General features: G+C 56.5%; 1 protein-coding gene across 4 annotated transcripts in view; it reads left to right on the top strand.

Annotated features, from left to right (window-relative positions):
* The window catches only part of SGSM2 (small G protein signaling modulator 2), a 34,982-nt gene extending 12,869 nt beyond the window's left edge, over nucleotides 1-22,113 (top strand). For 2 of the 4 annotated variants that reach the window (XM_072939029.1, XM_006214455.4), the window contains exons 3-24: nucleotides 5,130-5,292; nucleotides 5,584-5,745; nucleotides 6,015-6,082; nucleotides 6,188-6,333; nucleotides 6,636-6,770; nucleotides 7,275-7,399; nucleotides 7,804-7,871; nucleotides 8,009-8,169; nucleotides 8,334-8,460; nucleotides 9,963-10,097; nucleotides 13,733-13,886; nucleotides 14,617-14,681; nucleotides 14,779-14,924; nucleotides 15,411-15,539; nucleotides 15,775-15,957; nucleotides 17,605-17,979; nucleotides 18,242-18,366; nucleotides 18,782-18,864; nucleotides 19,046-19,155; nucleotides 19,570-19,666; nucleotides 20,177-20,344; nucleotides 20,557-22,113. In XM_072939029.1, coding sequence (XP_072795130.1) covers nucleotides 5,130-5,292; nucleotides 5,584-5,745; nucleotides 6,015-6,082; nucleotides 6,188-6,333; nucleotides 6,636-6,770; nucleotides 7,275-7,399; nucleotides 7,804-7,871; nucleotides 8,009-8,169; nucleotides 8,334-8,460; nucleotides 9,963-10,097; nucleotides 13,733-13,886; nucleotides 14,617-14,681; nucleotides 14,779-14,924; nucleotides 15,411-15,539; nucleotides 15,775-15,957; nucleotides 17,605-17,979; nucleotides 18,242-18,366; nucleotides 18,782-18,864; nucleotides 19,046-19,155; nucleotides 19,570-19,666; nucleotides 20,177-20,344; nucleotides 20,557-20,645 — 3,014 coding nt within the window. In that variant the 3' untranslated portion in view covers nucleotides 20,646-22,113. The remainder of the gene's footprint in view (nucleotides 1-5,129; nucleotides 5,293-5,583; nucleotides 5,746-6,014; nucleotides 6,083-6,187; nucleotides 6,334-6,635; nucleotides 6,771-7,274; nucleotides 7,400-7,803; nucleotides 7,872-8,008; nucleotides 8,170-8,333; nucleotides 8,461-9,962; nucleotides 10,098-13,732; nucleotides 13,887-14,616; nucleotides 14,682-14,778; nucleotides 14,925-15,410; nucleotides 15,540-15,774; nucleotides 15,958-17,604; nucleotides 17,980-18,241; nucleotides 18,367-18,781; nucleotides 18,865-19,045; nucleotides 19,156-19,569; nucleotides 19,667-20,176; nucleotides 20,345-20,556) is intronic. The other 2 variants (XM_072939030.1, XM_006214456.4) reach the window with 2 other exon arrangements.
* The last annotated feature ends 246 nt before the right edge of the window (nucleotides 22,114-22,359 follow it).

Raw genomic sequence — 22,359 nt, 5'->3', positions numbered from 1 at the left:
CTGCTCCTCTCCTTGAAATCTTCGTCCCACCATCCAAGGCTTTAAAAAATTCTGCTCTGAGTAGTGTCTCCTAAAACTCCAGGACCAAAACCAGTCACCTGTGGCTAACTGCTCCACCCAGTGCTTTCCTCGCTTGGAATCTGAACTCCCCCGCTGCACAGATGGCAGCTGGCAGAGGTGGGGAGCAGGGGACGCTTTGGCATACTTGCTCCTCGCATCATCAGCCCCTCCTGGCTCGAAGCCTCAGGCCCAGCCTTCATGTCAGGCTGTGCTAACTCTGGATGCTGTGTCCCTCTGCCTCAACCAACGTACCTACTTCTTTGAAGTCCATTCAGTGGGTCCCTCTATTACCAGGCCAGACTGGTCCAGGTCTTTTGGCTGCTGAACATAATTTAAACGTGGTTATGCCTGTGAGAGCCGGGGCCGATTGAGGACCCTTCTCAACCACTGCTGTGTTTCCTGGGTGGCCTTGGCTTTAGTCCATTCTTGTGGGCTCCTGAGTCACCTAAGTTTGTCCCAGCCCTCTGAATTGTTTCTCTGGTCCCTGCCCAACTCACGTCACCCGTGGCCACCCTAAGCAGAGCCCAGATGCTCCTGTGGATGTGGGGAGCCAAACTGATCTGCAGACCCTATTCGGTGAGGGAGCTGGTGAAAGAGTGGGTGCCCATGGACAGACTCAGCCTGTCTGGTTTCTGTGAGTTTCAGTTCACCTCCAGTTTGGAGAGAATCTCTGACATTCTCTCATGATGGAATTTAATATCTGGGTTGGATGGTCACCTACTTAATTATTATAATTATTGTTTTGAATTGATAATATATTTACATGGTTCAGAAATCAAAACACAAAAGGTACCCAGTGAAAAGTCTCACTCCTTTCCCTGCCCCTGTTCACCCACTTCCCCTCTGCTTACCAATTCCCACACCAGTAACCACTGCCACTTTTACTTCCTATGCATCCTTCCAGAGCTTTTAACCCTAATTTTAAAAAATTGCATTCTTTGTTTACCCCACCCTTTTTGTAATCAAAAGGCATCATGCAGTTATACTGCTCTGAATCTTGCTTTTGGAGAGCTTTCTGTTATTAGTGCCTAGAAATCATGTTCATTCTTTTTCCAGAGTGGTGTAAGGTTGTTATGCTGTGTGAATGTACCGTGTTTACCTAACGTGTCCCCTACCGACGGATAGATTCATCACCCAGCCTTTTGCTTTTGTAACGGAGGAAGCTTGCAGTTATGTCTGTAGGCAAGGCCCTCAGAAGAGGGGCTACTAGGTCAGAGGTTACTTGCAGTGTTGATAGATAGCGCCCTGTTGCCACCACAGGGGTCTTACCAGTCGGCCCACCCTCCAGTGAAGTCTGGGAACATTCAGTAACTTCCATCTCTATCTACCGAAGTCTCTTCTATTCTAAATTAGACTCCTTAGAGTGGTTAAATCAGTGTGTAAGGAGTTTGTGGGAGGCCCTGTAAGATTTCACTAGCACTTGTGGTCTCCAGCCCATTTAGCATTTGTGAAGCCCCATATCTCAGTAGACTTTGGGGGCAGTCAGAGGCTGGTGAGGGAGAGCCCCAGGGCTAGTCTGGGCCTGTAGTTCCCAGCTTTTCCTTGGGAAGATGGTGCCAGACCTTGTTGGGGAGGTGCGATGTCCACAGCAAGGTGCTAGAGTTAAAATTAGTCCCACTCCTGCCCACTCAGAGTTACAGTTCCCCGAGTCATGCTGTCACTGGGCTAGGATGACGGAATAGAGAGGGTACCCAGGGTTCATCTGCCTCTGTAGCTCCAGAGGCTACCAGAAGACCAGGGTGAGGAGTGAGAGGATCATGCTTGTTGAGTCATGTCTGTTTCTCTGTTTCAATTCGTTCACCCAGACCTTTCCACCCCAACCAGTGAAAAGAACAGGATTGATTTTTGTTAATTAGTATGTGTTTTTCTTATATGAAATGAGCTGAATGACATCAAGGCTGTCTCCCTGCTCTTCTGGGGAGTCCAGAGTGAGTGCACGTGGTACTGGGACCCACTGGGAAGGGCTCCCAAAGCCTTCACATCATGGCTGGGGACCAGGGCCCAGGCAGCTCAGTCAGGAGGGGGATGGAGTGGGCTGACTTGTGCTTTGGCCAAGATGGGCGTCTCCTGCCAGGGCCGTCCACCCTGGGGGTGGGGTCCTGTTGGTGGTCCGGCCCTCCTTCAGGAGAGGAGACCAGGTTCAGGCCACTGTGTGGACTTCTCCCTGGGGAAGGGTGCTTGATGGTCTGTGAGGGGCCCTCCTGGGGGGCATGGACATTATTGCTAAGGGCTCTGCCACTGCACTTCTGAGTGTGGGTTTAGTGTATGTGGGGAGAGGCTGGGGGCATCATTATGGCTGCATCTCTGAGTGTCAATCAGTGGTAGTGTCTGTGCTCCTGCTCAACCCAAAAGTCTTAGAGTGGGGTTTTAAAACTTTCTGGGATCAGATAACCCTTTTAGAAACAAAAAGCCCAGGATCCTTTATCCAGAAAAAAAGCACTCAGCTGAGCATGTGGGGGCACACCAGTGATTCTGTGTGCAATTTTAGGGAGTCTCTGGGAGGCCCAGAAGCCCATCCACAAACCCTCTTAGCATAGTGGTTCTCAATTATTATTAGTGTTATTATTGTATTATTATTTTGCCTACATGCTGCACACAGTAACATTTTTCATTGCATTGGGGGACAGCCCTGTGGGAATGGGGAAGGACTAGTGTAGTTTAGATAATCACTGGCCCAGGAGCCTGTGAAACCAGGTGTAGAATATCTAGGCTAGAGGGTCATTTACTTTGCCTGGAAGGTGGAGCTTTTAGAGGGATTTCTCTCTCCCCAGACGTTGCCTGGCACCTTGCCTGGGTTTCACAGCAGGAACTTAGGGGCCGTGGGGTGAGCGAGGGCACTGGTGTGGTGTCTGGGCTTCTCTTGATAGTCCCTACCTGCAGAAATTGCTGAGGAGTGCCTCTGCCCACCCAGGGAACCCTGACGCCTGTGCCCAGAGGCTGCCCAGCAGGGTGGGTGAGGCCAAGTGGGATGGGAGTGCCTGGCTGCTGCCCGCCAGTCCCAGGCTCCCCAGCCTGGCTGTGCGTGCAATTGCCTGGGGAAGGTAGTAAGGCTAATGACTCATTATCCTGGCCATTAGTCACATCAGCGAGGCACATGATTCCCTGCAGGACTGGTGCCACCTGCTGCCACTCTGGCCCTGTTCAGTGCTGCTTCTGTCCTGCTCTGAACAGAGGGTGCCACCCCAGGAAATGGTCACCACCTTCCTCTAGGTGTGAACTTGTAGCTGCACCAGCCCCAGGACCTAGAGACTTGACAAAAGAGTTACTCTCCTGTACACCCCAGGGTCACACAGGACCTCCAGGGACCAAGGAGACAGCCAGGAAGAGGAGTATGTGGACAGTTAAGCAAAGATTCCCCCACATGCCCCACACACACATGATACCTGTAGATATACCTGTCTGTGCACACGTGGGCTCAGATGCATGAACACGCCATGGAGGAAAGTCTGCACCTTGTGAAGTAAATTCCTCTGAGGCCTGAGCTCCCAGGAGCGGGAAGGGTCCTGCCTTGTTCCCCCTCCCCTGGGATGCTCGCACTGGGTTGGCCAGCCTCCACATGGCCCCAGGGACTCTCCAACTTCATGACTTATTCTCTTGCAAGAGAGGGTCAAACAAAACTCTTTTATAGGACAGCAGTGACTGTCAAAAATGAAGGCAGAAAAGAGATGAGAGCCTCTGTTTTCAGTGATTACCTCCTCAGCCCAAGTTTCGTGTCCTAATACTAGTCATAGTAAGCTTGATGGGGCCTCAACTCCTCTGTTCCTAAGAGAATGACACCTCCACCCACATCTGGGGCAGCCGGTGATCCCATCTCCAGTGTGTCCTCTCTCCTTGCCAGAGAGAGGGCTTGCAAAAACCCAGCCCTTATGGGTCAGCATGGAACAGAATTTCAACAAACAGAGGTGAGGACTCAGGAACTGACAGGGATCAGGGGTGCCCTGTGTGAGAGGCTTACGTAGTTCATCTCATGTAACATTTCACACCAACCCTAAGAAGTATTCTCCGTTTCACAGGTGATATAACTGAGGCTCAGAGCATTAAGTCCCTTACCTGTGTTTCCCAGAAGTAGCGAGTGGCACCAAGCTTCAGACCCTGTCCTCACTCCCCGCCTCCAGCACAATCCTTGTAGAAAGAGTACCTGTGAAGTGAAGGGAGACCTTCTCCCATCTGTGGGCCCCCATCCCCGACACACCTGGAGAGGGTGAAGGGGGCTGGGTCATTGTTTGGGGCTGAAGGTCCTAGTCCCAGCTCTTCCACCGTTTGACTGCAAATCCCATCCCTTTCCCTTCCTGGGCCTTTCCCTCCTCATCTGTAAAGCAATCAGCCTAGCCCCGACAACAGCCAAGCCCCTCCTTCCCCCACACATAGATGCTAATATTTTTCGAGTCTATACGTGCCTAGGGCAGCACCCCACCCTCCCCCACCAAAGCCCTTCTTTCCTTCCTGTGGGGTCTGTCTGTGGTAAGCAGGATCCAGACAGGGAGAGTAAGCCTAGCCCCTAAACATGAATGAAAGGAAACCTCCCTGCATAGGAAATAGAAATCTCTCACTCTGGGCTACAGGGCTCATCAATAATTCAGGGGCCATTTCAGGTCTGATCTCTGCAGTGGCTTCATCAATATTTCAGCTCCTCCAGGGCCTCGTTCCTTAGCAACCACATCAGCCATGCTCTCCGGGAGGGCTGCTGGGCTGTGTGCTCCCTGCTTCCACTGTCCTATAGGTGCTGGCTATGCTTCCTCTTGTGAGCAGAGCCACCCATGCCAATGGGCACTGGCTGCTTTGGTCTTCAGAGCCCCAGGGTGATACTGCATACAGAAGGTGTGTACACACTGGGAGAGGGAAAAGGTCTACCTGGGCGGGGGCAGGGGGGCAGGGGAATAGGGAGCGGCGTTTTGGAAGGAGGTCAGGGTATATCTCCCTGGTGTGCCTAAGCCTGAACCGCATGCTTTGGCCCTAGCATGAGTCAGGGTCTGCCTTAGCCTCTCTGCTCTTCACAGGTGTGGGGAAGAGGAGTGTCTCCACTCTCTCCCTCTTGCCCAGGCTCAGGGGCTGTTCCCTTTGTGGCCCAGGTGCGGTGGAGGCTTGCCTCCTGCATCAGCTGAGGCGCCGTGCGGCCGGCTTCCTGCGCAGTGACAAGATGGCAGCCCTGTTCACCAAGGTGGGGAAGACGTGCCCAGTGGCAGGGGAGATTTGCCACAAGGTGCAGGAGCTGCAGCAGCAAGTGGAGGGCAGGTGAGCTCTGGGCCAGCTCCTCCCACTCCACCCTTCTGTTCTTTGCATTTGGTGTTTCCCAGGTTGACTTCCTGGGCTTGTTTCTTGCATGGCTTCTTGGGTGAGGGACCAACCTAAGCATGGGAGGTGACCCTTTCATGTGCAAGGCCCCATCCCCTGCCTCCAGCCCCGACCCCAGTCAGTCCTCTGGGTTTTCATCCTGTGGCACCAAATTCCGTCCCAGTGCCACCAGTCTGAAGCTTCCCCCTGACCCAGGCCCTCACACTCCTGAAGCACACCCTCTCTTTTCAGGAAACCCTTGGCAGGCAACCAGGAGGCCCTGCGGAGACAGGGCTCTGCCAGCGGGAAGGCCCCAGCCCTCAGCCTGCAGGCCCTGAAACACATATGGGTACGCACAGCGCTCATCGAGAAAGTGCTGGACAGGGTCCTGCGGTACCTGGTGGAGAACTGCAGGTGACTGTCCCTCCCTGGGCCCACCCCACTGCATGTTTGACTGCCCCCCGCCATCTGTAGGCATGTGCCGCCCCTCCGTAACACCTCGAAAGTGTAGACCACATAGACGACACCAGGCACCCTGCAGAGCCCTGTCCTTGCGGACTTATTTCTTCTTGGTGACTGACATGAGTTTGGTCTTTGTGGGGACATATTTACTTGGTGAGCTTGATGGCCCTGGAATGAATCCAGGAGCCCGGCAGTCACCCTGTCTCTCCTTCCCCTGGCAGCAAGTACTACAAGAAGGAGGCATTACTGGCAGATCCTGTGTTTGGCCCCATCTTGGCATCTCTTCTAGGTAAGCCTGGGAACAGAGAGGTGGGGTCTCCAGGACAGGTGTCGTGGGGGCTCCAGGACAGGTTTCAAGGGGGCACCACCCAAGCTGTCTGTCCTGTCTCCACAGTGGGACCCTGTGTCTTGGAGTACACCAAGCTCAAGACTGCCGATCACTACTGGACTGACCCCTCTGCTGACGAGCTGGTCCAGAGGCACCGTATCCGAGGTCCCCCGAATCGCCAGGACTCCCCAGCTAAGCGCCCAGCCCTGGGAGTAGGTATCCCTCTTCCTACCCCTGTGCTCAGCCAGGATACGTTCCGGTCCTGTGTGCTCCTGGCAGATAGAGGCTGGGCCTTGGAGCTGCCCAGGGTAGTGGCCACCCCAGGAGAGCCTTTACCCCACACTGTCACTCACATAAATGCCAGGAGCACAGAGCTGGTCCATGGCTGAGAGCAAACCGGGGCCAGGAAGGACCCCTGGGGTCAGCTAGAGAGGATCTGCATGGAGGCCTAGGGTCCTTGGCCCCCACGGCTGACTTCCCAGGGCTGGGGGCTGAGCCATGACTTTGTGCGCAGATCCAGAAGCGGCACTCGAGTGGCAGCACGTCAGAGGACAGGCTAGCTGCCTGCGCCCGTGAGTACGTGGAGTCCCTGCACCAGAACTCGAGGACGCAGCTCCTCTACGGCAAGAACAACGTGCTGGTGCAGCCGGTAGGAGAGCCTAGTGCCCACCCCTCCTCGCCTTCTTCTGCCAGGACCTCCAGCCACACTCATCCCTTTCCTCACGACCTTGACCAGAGAGAAGGGGGAAGGGGCCCCACCCCTCACTTTACTGCTTCACACACCTTATACCCAGCCTTGCGCTCAGCAGGAACCAGGGAATGGCTTTTGCTCTGGCCAACTGAGAATAGGGCCATCCGGGGACAGGGATGGCAGCCAGCAGGCAGGGTCAATGCCCAGCTTGAGTATGGCTGGCCCGAACACACCTGGCATCCAGGAAGCTGACAGAACAGAGCCAGTGGCCTCAGACCAATCAGGAAGAGTGGGTGCCCACATCTGTGTGTGGTGTGTGTTGCCCCTGCTCTGCCAGCACCCAGTTCAGGACCCTGTGATTGGCCTAGCCTGGCCCCCACCTGGAGCTCCTTTTGCACAGGCCACCCCCAGGAGCCTCTTGGGCCTTCATCTTCTGTCTTCTCCTGTGTCTCCTCCCTACAGAAGGAGGACATGGAGGCTGTCCCTGGCTACCTCTCCCTGCACCAGTCTGCAGAGAGCCTAACTCTGAAGTGGACCCCCAATCAGCTCATGAACGGGACTCTGGGGGACTCTGAGCTGGAAAAGAGGTGGGAGCTTTGGGACTTGCTCCCAGGAGCCAGGGAAGGGAGTAGGGGCTTGCTCCTGGGCAGGGGATGGAGAGGCCCAGCCTGCTCCAGGAGGCAGGCCTTACCCCTTATCCGATGCCAAGAATTGCAGGGAGAGGCTGCCTGGAGAGGTTCCCAAGCTCACTAAGACCGAGTCAAGCCTGGGCACGGAGAAGTTTGCCTGAGCCAAGCTCTAAGCAGCCGAGACTGCCAGGCTCTGTGCCAGGAGAGCAGTGCAGGGCCAGAGGGACACAGCTGGCCGAGGCCACTTTTCGGCTAAGGTCATCCTGTCTTCAGGGTAGTCTCATGGGTGTTGGGGCTGGGAGATGAGGAAGTCGGGATAGCAGGTCTTGGGACTGAGTGACACCGAACTGGTTCCTTTCCAGCGTTTACTGGGACTACGCCCTAGTTGTGCCCTTCAGTCAGATTGTCTGCATCCACTGCCACCAGCAAAGTGAGCCTCCCTTGTCCTGGGCACAGGGGTGAGGGGCTGCACCATGCATGGACTTCCTGTCCTCCCACCATCCCCATGCCCCTGCCCCTGCCCCACTGTCCTCCTACCCAGCCTCACTGGCCCACATTCACCCCCAGAGAGCGGCGGCACGCTCGTGCTGGTAAGCCAGGATGGCATCCAGAGGCCACCGCTGCACTTCCCTCAGGGGGGCCACCTGCTGTCCTTTCTGTCCTGCCTGGAGAATGGGCTTCTGCCTCAAGGACAGCTGGAGCCCCCGCTCTGGACCCAGCAGGGGAAGGTACCTCAGGGTGTGGGCGGCTCTGGGTGAAGGGATGTGTGAGGTGGGTTCTCCACCTGCCTCCCGTCCTTTCCCCACACGAAATTCTTAGGAACAGCCTGAGGGGGGGGACCCTGATTGGACCCCGCCCTGGGCAGGCTGACCACCCACCCCTCCTTCCACAGGGGAAGGTGTTCCCCAGGCTACGGAAACGCAGCAGCATGCGGTCTGTGGACGTGGAGGAGATGGGCACAGGGTGGGCCACTGACTACGTGTTCCGGATCATTTACCCCGGTCACAGACATGAGCACAGTGAGTGTCCCAAACCTCGTTGGTGGAGGAGGAGAGAGAGGTTCAGGGAGCCAGGGGAGTGCAGTGTCTCCCGGGGAAGCAGGGTGGGGGGCCGGGCAGGAGCAGGCAGGGGCCACTGCCCAGGCCTGGTTAACACCAGAGGTTCGTTACTCAGCCTCTCACTGAACCTTTCTCCATACAAAACATCCCTTTGAGAAGCGGCCTCTTGTCTACCTAGCTGTCTTCCTGTCACCTTGTGACCCCAGACTCATGGCTCAGCCGATCCAGGCATTACTGTACAATATTTTCTTGGTAATCCTTTCATACCCTGCCCCAGGGTAAAAAATGTGATGAGACTAGAATTAGAAGGTAGAGAGCTCTCTGTTTCTCCTCAGCCTGCTGCCTGACCTCCACAGGGCGGCCTGGGTACGGGATCAGATGGTGCAGATTGTTCACTGTCAGAGCCAGAACCCTAGTGGGAGTGGGGTGAGGGGCATCTGGAGAGGATGAGAATTGGAGCTATAGGGGTTGAAAGGTGGCCCTGGTGGGTCCTGCCCTGTCTGGACGTAACACCTCTGGGCCCCAGGGGCCGTGTGCAATAGATGTCTACCAACATCTGAGCCCTCTTCCTGGTCAGAGAGCTGGTGCTCCCCATAGGTCTCTCCAGGCCAGACTTGCTGATCTCAGGGATAAGACCCGGTTATTGCCAGCCCAGAGCATTTATTGCCAGCCAACCACCTGCTCCTGAAATTTGCTAAATTGTGCCAATAAGTTGTCAACAAGTTGTCTCTGTATTAGTGGACAGATTGCCCAGACTGCAAACACAGCTCAAGCCACAGCTCAAGTTCCCAGCAGGCTTGGAGGACAGGAGATGTGGGGCCCTGTCCCCTCCCAGATGTGCCTGACAAACAGACGCAGCTTTGGCCAGAACATGTTTGCCAACCTGGCACTTAATCTCGGGCTGTTGCTGGGCTCAGATTACGCAGTTTCCACTTCCCCTCTTCGAGCCTTGGCGTTTCCCAATTCCAGTCACTTCACTTCAAGAAGCTGAAACCCAGCGGGGTGACTCATGCTCCTGGAGAGCAGCTCTCCTGGAAGATTGGATTTACAGTCTGAAGAGAGGGATTTGGGGTAACCCTCAGATGTGGTTCAGCCTGACCATGACACGAGCCGGAGAATGGTCGGGATCCATCTGCCAACAGTCATCCCCAGCCTCTGCCAGGGCCGGGGAGTCCCCGTCTTTCACTACCCTGGTCCCCCATCAGTTCTCTCTCTTCTGTTCTTCCTAGAGAGGGCATCCTCCAAGGAGTGGAGCCCTGCAGCTGCCCCCATGCCCTCACTTTCTTCCCTACCTTCCCCAGTAACTCATCAAAATCTCTCAGGTCCCTCTCCCCCTCATCCATGCCCTGCGGGCTCAAGGTGACCCATACTCCATTCTGCTCCCCAAAGGAGGAAGTCCAGACCCTCCTGCCCCGCGACTAGGGTCCTCATGCCTCTGCGTCTCTGCTATTCTCTTTGAGCAGTCACTATTAACTACCACCACCTAGCGGCCAGCCGCGCGGCCTCGGTGGACGATGATGAGGAAGAGGAGGATAAACTACACGCGATGCTGTCAATGATCTGCTCGCGGAACCTCACAGCTCCCAATCCGATGAAAGGTTTTTATCCCTTCCCCTCTCCCTGACCTACCCCACCCTCCAGCCCCACCCCCCTGGTCCCACCTGCCACCCACCACAGGGACTCAAATGGCAGTGTTGGCATTATGGAACTTGCACCCAGGAGGCAGATCAGGGAGAGTGGAAGGAAGCGCTGGCAAGAGGGAACGGTACAAAATGCATTGAATCTGTAAGGAGAGGGCTTTGTACCTGAGAGGGAAGAGATATACTGGTGGGGATGTCTGATATTCTGGTTCCGTCTTGGGAACCCTGAATAGTTGAGCCCTGTTCCCACTCCAAGGGGTCATGCTGGCAAACCCAAACAATGTCTCTTTCTTTCTCTCCTGCTGGCTGGGATGACTGGTCCTGTGCCTCTGACTCCTGTCTTAACAGAAACAGGACAGAAGTACCAGGCCCCTCTTGGACAGGGGTAGGGACTGGACAGCTCAGCAAACAGGAGTCACCTGTGGGTCGGGAGTGGGGTTGAGGCCACAGTGGAAAGAGACCTAGGGCTTAGTGTACCCAGCAGGCACTGCCTGGCACTTTAGCATGAAACCTAGGAATACCTCTTCCAGGGATATAAGACAGATGTGTTCCTGCCCTCATGGACCTGAGTCCACGGTTATAAAGGCCCCCACATTGGAAATGACACAGCACAGTGCCCACAGCTCCTCTGTCCACCACCCACCTTAGCACAGCGCTAGACTGGTGGAGAGGGACCCCCACTCTTTTTGGAGAGTGCCCGGCCAGGGGACCAATGAAGGGTAGGCTGAGGTGCTCAGGGAAGCTTGGTTCTGAAGGGCTACAGCCACCTCTCTCAGAGTTTAGGGGACGCTCCCCATCCCGGCCATCCCTATGCCACAGATTAATTTCTTCTCTCCTTTCCCTGCCCCTGCAGAAGATATCTAGGTATATGTGACACTCTCCTTATGCTTCACAAAATTTTGCCCAAGAGCCTAGCTCCTTAGCTCAGCCACCAAACCTGTGACAAGCAACCAGATCCATGGCCTAGGACATACCTAGCACACCCTCAGCACAACCAGGTGCTCCCTTACCCACCACATTCCCTCCCTCATGTATGCCCTTCCTCCCAGGCCTTCCAGTGGGACCTGCAGGCCAGCCGGTGGGAAGTTGGGGGAGCCTCACTTCTCACGTTCATTGTCTGCACTCAGCCTGCCACCTGGTTCCTTGTAAACTTGGGGTTGATCTGATATTTATTTCCAGGTTAGCTGACTTTCAACAGTTGGGGAGGCTAAGTCAGGAGAGTCAGGGAGCCCCTTCTCACCCCACAAGTTATATAGTCAGGCTGGAGGATGGGGGGGTCCCAGCAGAGCCCGTTTGGCAGACTTGGCAGTAGGCAGCCATCTTTGACTTCTCTTAGAGCTGAGGCCTCCAGGGTTCAGAAGCCTTGGATCTTGTCTGGGCATCTTCTTGGGGAACTCAGGGTGAGACCTACCTAATGTGCAGCACCTGCGACCTCAACACTTGGGAAAGGGGAGGAGATGTGAGAGCAGCATCAGCAGTGGTTGGGGAGATGGTGTGGGAGCCCCCACCTCTGCTCCAGTCCATAATGACAACACTGTTGAGTTGGTTCTGCTAGCCGTTGCTTTTCAGGCCTGCAACATGCTTGACTTGTGCATGTGAATCAAGTGGCGGGTGTCCAGATTCTCCTTTCCCTCCCCCTCCCCCTCCTTTCCCGCTGCCTCCTCACAGAGCAGAGATGCTGTTCACTCTAATTCTGCTCCAGGCCAGGCACCTTTCACTCGGAGTCTTAGGGGCTGTGGGGTTCAACCACCTTGATTGTCTTGCTTCAAACTTTCCTCATGCTCAGAGGAGAGAGTCAGAGTCAAAGCTGGCCCAGCAGACCCCCCATTGTCCAGCCTGCTGCCCCTCGCCCAGTCACTCCAGAGCTCCAGCTGTCTGCACTGGGTTAATTCAGAGATGCAGTGTTCAATGCTGGCTGGTTCAGCTCCTTCCTGGAGAATTAAGGTGAAGAGCATTGACCCAGGAGACTTGCCTTGGTTGGGCCCTGCTTTCCGGGCATGAGCTCGTTTCCCTGTGTGCCCACCCTCTGCACCTGGCGCCCCACTGCCTGCCCGCTTGCTGCCTGCTGCCTACCTGGCTGGGCCTACTCCCCCCACCCCACCACCCCCACCCCAGCTCCTCCCACAACTGGCCTCTCTCCTGTATGCTGCAGGGGTCTGAGCTGGGCTCCTGCCCCACCCCACCTGCATTTGTCCCCTCCCTCTTCTTCCCAGAGTCTCAGGCATGGCTTGCAACCCCTCACTCCCAGAGCCGCAGCCCCTCCACACCAAGTATGTTCCCTTAATTTGCCTCCTGGTGGAGCTGAAGGCCAGATATCCATAAAACCCCAGCCGTGGGTCTGGGAAGAGAGCCCTGGGGCCAAGACAGGGCAGCCCCTGAGGGGACTGGAGGGGGCTCAGCTCAGCCCTCCCCACAAAGGCACACCCAGAGCCGAAGTCTGGCTCCCACAAAAACCAGGCCTAGGTCTACTCCAGACTCATAGCAGGCCAGGGCCCAGGCCACAGTTCACAGAAAAAGACTGCTGCTTGAAAGAGTTCTCCTTATCACACACAGCTCTCTCTTCTTGTCCTCAGTCTTCTCTACTCTCTCCCTCCTGACGTCACCTCCTAGTCCTTTCACTTCCTGCCCTCACTTTGCTTCATCCTTGTGACTCACTGAACCTGCCAGAGTCCCCCACGAGCAGTTCCCTGCCCTGTGTGGGCTCTCGAAGCTCTCAAGGGACTTGAGTTCTAATTCAGACTAGCCGGGCCAGCTGAGGAGGCTCCATCTGCTGTGGTGTAAATATATCCAAAGGGCTGTCTTCTGAGGCTGCACCTGGCACATTTTTCTGGACAGTGGGACTGTGTGTCCAGCTACACCCTCATCTGCCCAGTGGCCTTGGCAGACCTGGGAATTTTGCCCATCCTGCCAGCTCACCTGTGTGTTTGCAGGAGGCCATCACGCTGAATGCAGTCAGGCGAGGATGGAGAACTCAAAGAGGACCCACGTGAGGTGGCAGCAGGGCGCCTGACCTGGGCAGGGAGCATTGCTCCTCCTTAGCCACTGGCCACAAGGTCTAGAACTCTCAAGGTGGTGAGGTCTGCGGACCAGGCCCGGTGGCTCAGGGGCTTGATCAGCTGAGACTCCTGGCATGGGAAGGTTCGAAGTTTGCTGTGTTCCAGGCACCTTCCTGCACATCTCAGAGTTTGCCCAGGAGAACCAGGCAGAGTCCTGGAAGGCCAGGCCAGCTGGTGGCATTTCAGAGAGCTCAGGCTTTTCTTGTTCCTTATCTTTCTTTCTCCTCCCTCTAGCAAAACAAGTGTCTATTCCATTGCTTATAGAAAGATGGAGAGAACACAGTCATCCGTGATTCAGTGAAAGTATCTTATCACGTTCAGAAAGACTAGGTGGAGGCCGGGGAGTGTCAGGCACCCTCTCTCTCCACCACTTCCATCTCTGGGCTCCGGACCCTGGACCAGGCAGGCACCACCCCTGTGGTTTTCCACCAATGGGTGACTTCATGCTGCAGCTCTGGGCACAGAGGTGGGCATGTGGCAGGGTGCCTGGGGAGGAAACCTGCCAGGCCCTGACCGTGGCCGCCTTCTTGCCCTCAGGTGCCGGCGACATGATCGAGATGCAGGGCTTAGGGCCCAGCCTGCCAGCCTGGCACCTGGAACCCCTGTGCAGCCAGGGCACCTCCTGCTTCTCCTGCTCCACCAGCAGCTCCCCGTACACAGCCCCCAGCCACTGCAGCTGTGTCCCTGACCGGTGAGTGGGCGTGTCCATCCACATGCGTGTGTCACTGTCCTTTGGGGCTGTCACTTGCCTGAAAGGGTGGTCTCAAGTTGGACACACCTGAGTTTGAATTTCACTTCCACTCCCCATGTGACTGGCATGTTGCTGAGTCTCTGTGAACCCCAGTGTCCTCATCTGTCAAATGGGGATCACAGCCCCTGTTCCTAAAGTACTCGTGAGGACTGAGTGAGGTGTGTAACCCACGTGAGTGCCCAGAACTGTGCCTGCACAGAGCAGGCGCTTGGGACCTGGAGCCCCTCTTCCCAAGGTGGGCCTGGATCCTGCCATCGGGCTGACGTCTGCAGACACTCAGCAGGTATCTGGGCATCTGCCCCATGCCAGGAACAGCGTGTGGAGGGTGTTTGTGTCAGGGGCACATGCCCACCTCGATTGCCAGCTGCTCTTTTACCTGTTACTCCTGATGACCCTCAGATGGTTCTCTCCATTTCCACATGAGGAAAGAGATTCACTAATGTGAAGTTAGTTGCCCAAGGTCTCCTGGGTAGTTGGGGGCCAGGTTGGGACCCCAGCAGATCTACCCAGAGTGGCTGGAGGGGCAGGGAGCCCTTGACATGCTGGGGAGCTGTAGATCCTGCTTCCTGTGCCACCCCAAGTGCCTCAGCTGCCCCTGAGCCAGCACGTCCATCCTTCTCATCCTCCTTCCTGCAGAGGAGCCACCTTCTGAGTCAGGTTGATTCCACAGGTTGCCCCTCAGGCTGCTGTGTGAGAGCATGAAGAGGCAGATCGTGTCCCGGGCCTTCTATGGCTGTGAGTGTGGGGTGAAGTGGGGCCACAAGGTGGGGAGGGGAAGCAGGAGGCACCAGGTCACAGGGTCATAGCCTCCCGGCTCCCCCACCTCCTGCAGGGCTGGCGTACTGCCGTCACCTGTCCACGGTGCGGACCCACCTATCAGCACTGGTGCATCACAACATCATCCCGCCTGCCCGGCCCCCGGGGGCCTCAGGGGGCCTCACCAAGGACGTGTGGAGCAAGTATCAAAAGGACGAAAAGGTGCGCAGTCTGGGGAGCTGAGGCCAGAAGCCGGGTTGACGGGCTGGGGGGCAGCTGTGAGAGCAGACCAGCCTGCTTCGGGAGCAGCTTTCACAAACCCAATAGGCATTCAGGTAAAACTGATAGCCTTGGAGGGCCTGGGTCACAGTAGCCTCAGACAACTGACTAGGCCCATGGGTCTCAATGGGAAAGAGCCTGGCAGGGAGTCCATTCTGCATCTGCATCACTCCACAATGTTGGGCAGGTATCTGTATGTTGCTGGGTTTCATGTCTGCCTTGGAAGGGAGCAGGGTTCAAGCAGATCTCATCCAGCTCTAGTCTAGGGTGCAGAGGATGTGACAGGTCCAAAGCCAGGTTTGCCTGGGCTTTAGCAGAGTGACCGAACAAATCACTGTCCCCAGCCCCAGCTCTCCAGGGGGTAGGGTCACCCAGCTGGGCTGCAGTGACCGCAGGAGCTGCATAGTCTTGACTCCCTGGGTCCCTCAGAACTACAAAGAGCTGGAGCTGCTGCGGCAGGTCTACTATGGAGGCGTGGAGCACGAGATCCGCAAGGATGTCTGGCCCTTTCTGCTTGGCCACTACAAGTTTGGCATGAGCAAGAAGGAGATGGAGCAGGTGAGGGGGCCTATTCCCATGAGGATAGGGAGACGGGGAGCCAGGCCATGGGAACCCAGGGTGGGGGCCTCGGGAACCTCAGTCTCTTCCCAGGGCAGAGGAAAGTGTTAGCAGTGCAGCCCCACTATCCTCACCCCTGGGCCGGACCCTGGTCTCCAGCTGTGCCAGGAGGACAGCTGCAGAGGAGGGCTTGTGGCACCCCTCCCCCCACACTCACACTGTGGTCTGAGTACAGGTGGACACGGTGGTGGCAGCGAGGTACCAGCGGGTGTTGGCGGAGTGGAAGGCCTGTGAGGTGGTGGTGAGGCAACGGGAGCGGGAGGCTCACCCAGCCTCACTCACCAAGTTCTCCTCGGGCAGTAGCATCGACAGCCACGTGCAGCGCCTCATCCACCGAGATTCCACCATCAGCAATGACGTGAGCCTGCGGGGTCCTGGGGGTGGGGGGCGGGGCCCTCAGCATGGCAGGCCTGCCCTCTAGTGCCCACTGGCCGCAGAGCCCTGGAGGATGGCTTATTGTGTCTGTGTCTCAGTCTCATTTTCTTCCACTGAAAAGTGGGATGCTGGTCCCCTGCTGCCCACTTCTCTGGGTGTTGCGGGAATGAAGTGGCATGGCGCACTGTGTTCTGTTTTAATGGACTAGTAGAGGAAGGTGGATTAGTGGGGAATTAGGGAGGCCTTCTCTCCTTGTAGAGAGACCTCAAGGCTAGGAATGGGCCTCACTGGATTCTAGTCCCAGGTCCACTAGTGACAAGACAAGTCACTTCTCTTCCATCTGTGGGCCTCAGTGCCCCCTCTCAGCTCTACTCTCCCCTGATTGTAGTGGTGCACTGGGAGCTGTTGGCTAGGGGCCAGGGAAACACTTTTAGCAGTCCCGTGGTGTCCGCTGGCCAGATCCCGCATCACCCTGTAGAGCTGACTGTGCAGAGCCCGTTCACAGCCTGTGTAGTTCTTCTGGTGTCACTCCTGCCTTTTAGGTGAACATCAAGTCCCAAACAATGGCTGCAGGGCCAACAGGAACTGATAAGTTTCAGTTTTCAGGGCACTCTTTTATTAACTTGTGTTTTTTCTTTAAAATTGCCTCTTCAGGTAGTATAATTCTTGTTATGTAACTCCTTACTAACATAAAACTTTTGGAGCAGGACTGAAAGAAATGTAACTACAAAGACACACTCTCCTTTCCATGTGCTTTGTTCTTAATCTCCATTAGTGAACATATTCTCTATCTGGCTTTGGGTTTTGTAAAATCCTGAGTCTGTACCAGTGCCCCAGCTGCTTAGCTTATGGACACAAGTCGCCTTTCTCACTGGCACTGTTCTCAGGCTCCGGATTGCTTCAGAATCATGGCCTTACCTGATGTTAACCAAACAGCATTTCATGCTTCTTACCCAAAGTGAAAACTCCTGTTAACATCTGTACCCTACATAGTCTAAATAGAAAACCAAAATGAAACAAAAGTGTATGTCTCTTCTTTTCCCTGTGATTTGTCTGGTGGCATTGGACTGTTTACAATGAGCAGAACATGTTTCTTTTCACTTCTTACCTCTCAGCTTGTCTGCAGCTAATGTAACTGATGTGGTCCTCGCTAGGGAGGCGTCCTGCCTTGCTCTACTGAGCATCAGTACTGACAATGAGGAAGGACTTACTTTTCCTAACCCCTCCAGCCTGCCGCATCCCTAGACTGCCGCAGAAGCCCCACTGACACCGGAAGCCGTTCTGACCTGAGGCAGCCTCAGGACTTGTATTCTGTTGGATGACACTTTGTTCACCCTGGCCGTCAAGTGTCCAGGCCTCCAGTTCCCCTTCTGCCCTGGAGCGTTTCACACTTTTCCTCACCAGTGAGGCCAGATGGGGCTGAAGACTGTTTTCGTGCTTTTCAGGAGCCTGGTCGGCTGGGTCAGAGGGGCTGCTTGGTGCCTGGGGCTGGCAGTGCTGAACGCCATGGTGTGGGAGTGGGGCTGTGAGAATTCTCCATCCCTCTCAGTCTGACCCTGGAAGGAGAGATGAGCGGTGGGATGGTGCTGGAGTGCAAGTGTGAGCCCCTTCATCTGTTTGCCCCCACCAGGTATTTGTCTCTGTGGATGACCTGGAGCCCCCAAGGCTGGAAGATCCCATACCGGAGCCTGAGCCGGGGGTGGGGGCCGGGCCCCCCAGCACCGCCATGGTGGAGCAGCAGTCAGTGGAGTTCGACTCTCCAGACTCAGGACTGCCTTCCTCTCGCAATTACTCCGTGGCCTCGGGCATCCAGTCGAGCATAGATGAGGGACAGAGCGTGGGCTTTGAGGAGGAGGACGGCGGCGGGGAGGAAGGCTGTGATGCGCCGGTCCCTGCAGCCCAGGCTTTCTCTGAGTCCCAAGATCCCAGCCAGGAGAAGGCCTCACGGGCTGGCGAGCTGGAGGCAGGGGAGGAGCTTGTGGCTGTGTGCGCTGCCGCCTATACTGTATGTGGACGTTCCCTGTCCCCTGGGCACTGCTCTCAGTGGCCCCAGAGGCAGTCCTGACACCCCAAAGCTTGGGGTCAGGGGCTGATGGGCTGGAGGGTAGGGGGACCCTGACTGTCTTGGAGGGGAAACTGAGCTCATCTCAGCATCCCCAGAGGACTCTGTTCTCTGAGTCCCTTGGTTCCCTGCCTTTGCTGCATTCCTTTATTTGGGCATCACCTCTGGCCCCCAACTCACCACTGAGAGCCCTTCACTCTTCCAGATAGAATTACTGGACACCGTGGCCTTAAACCTGCACCGCATTGACAAGGATGTGCAGCGATGTGACCGCAACTACTGGTACTTCACGCCCCCCAACCTCGAGAGGCTCCGAGACATCATGTGCAGGTGCCACTGTGGGGCAGAGCTCAGTGGGAGGCGGGGACCCTGCCCCATGAAAGCTTAGGCCCAGCAGCGCCTGCTCCCCTGTCCTGCCCCGACTCACTCCCTCTGTCTGCTGTGCCTCCCACCCCACCCCTCTTCATTCTCAAGGTCTTTTAGCTCTCAGCTTTGCCATGCTTCTTCAGGAAGCCTTAGCTGATGCCCCACCCCAGCACACCAGGTGGTGACGCCTGTCCCATCCCTCTCCCTGAGCCCCTGAGAGCCTTGAGGACAGCGGCTATGGGTCGTTTGCCATCGTGCTCCAGGTTATTGGAGAGGCTACCTTCTGGGTAGCAGGCTGCTCTGTGCACCATCTCCCCAGGAGTCCCTGAGGGGAGGGGAGGATGGTGCACAGCCACAGCGACTATCCCCGGCGTTTCAGCTATGTGTGGGAGCACCTGGACGTGGGATACGTGCAGGGCATGTGCGACCTGTTGGCTCCTCTCCTGGTCATCCTCGACAATGGTGAGGAGGGGTGGGGGTGGCTGTTCCCTAAATGGTGTTGGGATTGGGCCAACTCAAGCTGGAGAAAGGAAAAGGAGACCACATGGTCTGCCAGGGTGGGGATGTAAGCCAGCCCCGTCCCCTTGCGGTGTGAGGCGTTGGGGTCTCCTGCCCTGCCGGCCTCATGCCCACCTCCCCACAGACCAGCTGGCCTACAGCTGTTTCAGCCACCTCATGAAGAGGATGAGCCAGAACTTCCCCAATGGGGGCGCCATGGACACCCACTTTGCCAACATGCGCTCCCTCATCCAGGTAAGGTTGGCAGCAGCCTTGGGCAAGTGACCGAGCTGCTCTGGGCTTTCTCATTGTCCACAGGGAGGCTAGGGTGCACTCCCAAAGTGTTTTTTTACTTATAAGCTTAATTTCTTTCCTTTAAAGAAAAAAAAAAAACATCATTTCAACCTTACAAATTGAGGAGTGTTAGAGGGTGACAGCTCGTGCTCATGAGAGTTCTGATGAGTTGTGCGGTTGGTGATGAAATCACCCAGAAATGGTGTAATTCCAGAGAGTATATCCCACAGAGACAGGTGGGGCCGCAGAGTGCAGCGTCCACCCGAGGAGACGGGAGTGGCGAGAGCAGCTGTGGGGCAGCCCGGGAGGCACAGGGGGGGCCTCCGGCAGGGCGGCAGCACTGGTTCAGTCCGGCTCCCTTTATCCACACACCAGATCCTGGACTCAGAGCTGTTTGAACTGATGCATCAGAATGGAGACTACACTCACTTCTACTTCTGTTACCGCTGGTTCCTGCTGGATTTTAAGAGAGGTAAGAGGTGGGCTGGAGGATAGGCCTGGGGTCAGGGGCAGTGAGAGATCCCTCTTCCCCAAAGTCAGTGATTCTCAACCCACACTGTAGTTTAGAAACCCTGGGGAGCCCTAGGCCCCACCCAGCCCCACACTTACTTAATGTGGGAGCCTGGACATCGGCAATTTTGAACGCCCTTAGGTGACCTGACAGTGCAACCAGGGTTGAAAATCACCCAAAGGCAGTGGTTTTCAGAACTGCATTCAAACCAAATCTTCACAAGCACCAAGGCCTATAAAAGTGAGCTGCTCTAGCTGAGTGTGGTGTGGCATCTGCAGGAGGCTGGTGTGCAGGAACTACCAAGGAGAAAGGTGGGGCTTTGGCCTGGGGCACAGACCCCTTCTCCTGGACTGGCTCCTGTAGTGGAGAGAATCCCAGGACTCTGGCTCCCCGGAGCTCTGTCTCAGCACAAGGCTCTGTCCAGAGGCCCGTGGGCAGCCAGGCCCAGCCTTGGCCCCTTGCTGTCTCCAGAGCTGCCGTATGAGGATGTGTTTGCTGTGTGGGAGGTGATCTGGGCGGCCCGGCACATCTCATCAGAGCACTTTGTCCTGTTCATCGCCCTGGCCCTGGTGGAGACCTACCGCGAGATCATCCGCGACAACAACATGGACTTCACCGACATCATCAAGTTCTTCAATGGTAGGAGCCACTTGGCCGTGCCCCAGCCAGGGAGCGGGAGCCTCCACTCCTGGCCTGCACAGGGTAGGAGGGGCTCTCAGCAATACTGGTCCCTGTCCCGTAAGCAATTGCAGGAATCCAGCTGGAAACAGAGCAGGGTGGGCAGCCCCAGGGCTCCTCCCAGACTGTTGCCCCCGCTCCAGCATCCCCACAGTTACCCATGTCTCCCCCAGAACGGGCTGAGCATCATGACGCCCAGGAGATCCTGCGGATCGCCCGGGACCTCGTCCACAAGGTGCAGATGCTCATAGAGAACAAGTGAGGGCTGTGGCCGGGAGGCAGCAGCCGCCAGAGCCTGGGCTCCAGGGCCTCCAGAGCCTCCTGGGCCCTTGGGCCCTGCAGAGGGAGGTGCCCCAGCCAACCCCGCCTGTTCAACTGTGTTCCTAACAAAGTGCTTGTAAACCTGGGATCCGACTCCAGGCAGTGCTAGCCCTGCAGGGCGAGTCAGGGGCCAGGACGCCCTCGGATCAGCGCCAGGATGGGAGAGGTCAGCCTCCTGGAGTGGCTGCCTTGAGGGACACTTACTCTGCTCCCCTCTCAGATGCCTGGAGATAGCCCCACTGCCACTGGCAGCCTCGGCCTGGGCAGCTCCTCGTGGCCTCTCCTGGGGCCCTGTAGTTAGGAGGGCTGTAGCTGCCTGGGCCTACCTGAGTGGGTCCAGGGGACCCTGTGCTGTATCCCTGCTGAGCGTCCCTCTGCAGGTCCAGTGCATGTGCACACACCAGCCCCAGCTGGGGGGTGCTCTGGGTGCAGGAGACCTGCATTCACATCCTCCCCAGAGACTGGGGCAGCCCAACAACGTGGGCCCTGGGTGGGAGCAACCCACCTCAGCAGCACTAACACTGCCTTTGGCCACCTGAGGTGACCCCATGCACTCCCCCAGCCCATACAGTGCACCCACATGTGCCTGTACAGCCTCATTCTTAACACCTGCTCGTGCTTTATGCGTCAGATGCATCCCTGAAAACTGTATAAACGACGCTTTGGCCACCTGAATGAACTGGAATGTGGTGGGAGCACTTGCTTTTGAGAGGAACCCCAGGGTGGGTCTTTACGACGCAGCCCTGTCATGGCCTCCTCTCAGGGATGGGTTCAGAGCGCAAGGCAGCCTGTCATCTACCCAAGGCATCTCCGGAGTCCCTAAGGCGGAGGGGAGGGCGCTTAGCTCTCCCCAGTGTGTCCCTGGTGAGAAGCAAGGCTAGGTCTTCTTCCACATGCTTCTCAGGATGCCGAGGATGCTAGGGACCCAGAAACCCCCTTGGAGGAACCTCACTTATGGAGGTGCTAGGAAGGGCCCAGCTCCTGACCCCTGGCCTCGTCACACAGCTTGCTCTGTCATCCACACTTAACCGTCCCATCAACACATGCAGGATAGGCCTTGCTCTGGGGCCAGGAGGCCACTATGCCACAGGGGCTGGGCCTGCCCAGAGGTCACTAAGGTCTGGAGACGTCCTGCATTTGAGAAACACGGGAAAGGGCCCAACAGCCACTCTGCACCTGGCAGTCTCCCCAGCCCAGCCCTGCCCGAGGCGCTGCACGGCCTGTGTGGGGGCAGCCTGCCCCACTGCCTACCTGTTGTGTGAGTCCTCAGCCTCCATCAAGTATGGTGGCCATTGTGTGCCTGCCTTAGTGACTCAGTGGTTTTGTGAGGAGCAGAGTGTGTATGTTTTTTTGGCTCAGAAACTATACTCTTCAGTGTAACAGACCAATAAACACAGCATTTGGCAACGCTTGAGGCTCTGGGGGCTGTTTGTGGGCTGGCACTGGACAGAGAGTGACTGGGTGTGTTGGGGAATTCTGTCAGCTCCAATGACTGAACAGTAAAGAGGACTAGCCCCATGAGGAACGGATGGTGAAGAAAAACCAGAATTTCCAGGAAAGAGGGACCTTGGCTATGCACCAGTTGGGGGGGATAGGTAGACTCCAAGTACTCAGAGCCCTTAGGAGGACCTTGCCCCAGAGCCAGCAGTTCTGTC

This window comes from Vicugna pacos, chromosome 16 (assembly GCF_048564905.1).
Source record: "Vicugna pacos chromosome 16, VicPac4, whole genome shotgun sequence".
Taxonomy (NCBI): domain Eukaryota; kingdom Metazoa; phylum Chordata; class Mammalia; order Artiodactyla; family Camelidae; genus Vicugna; species Vicugna pacos.
Note: the sequence above shows the minus strand (reverse complement) of the source record. Positions and strands in the feature narration are given on the sequence as shown.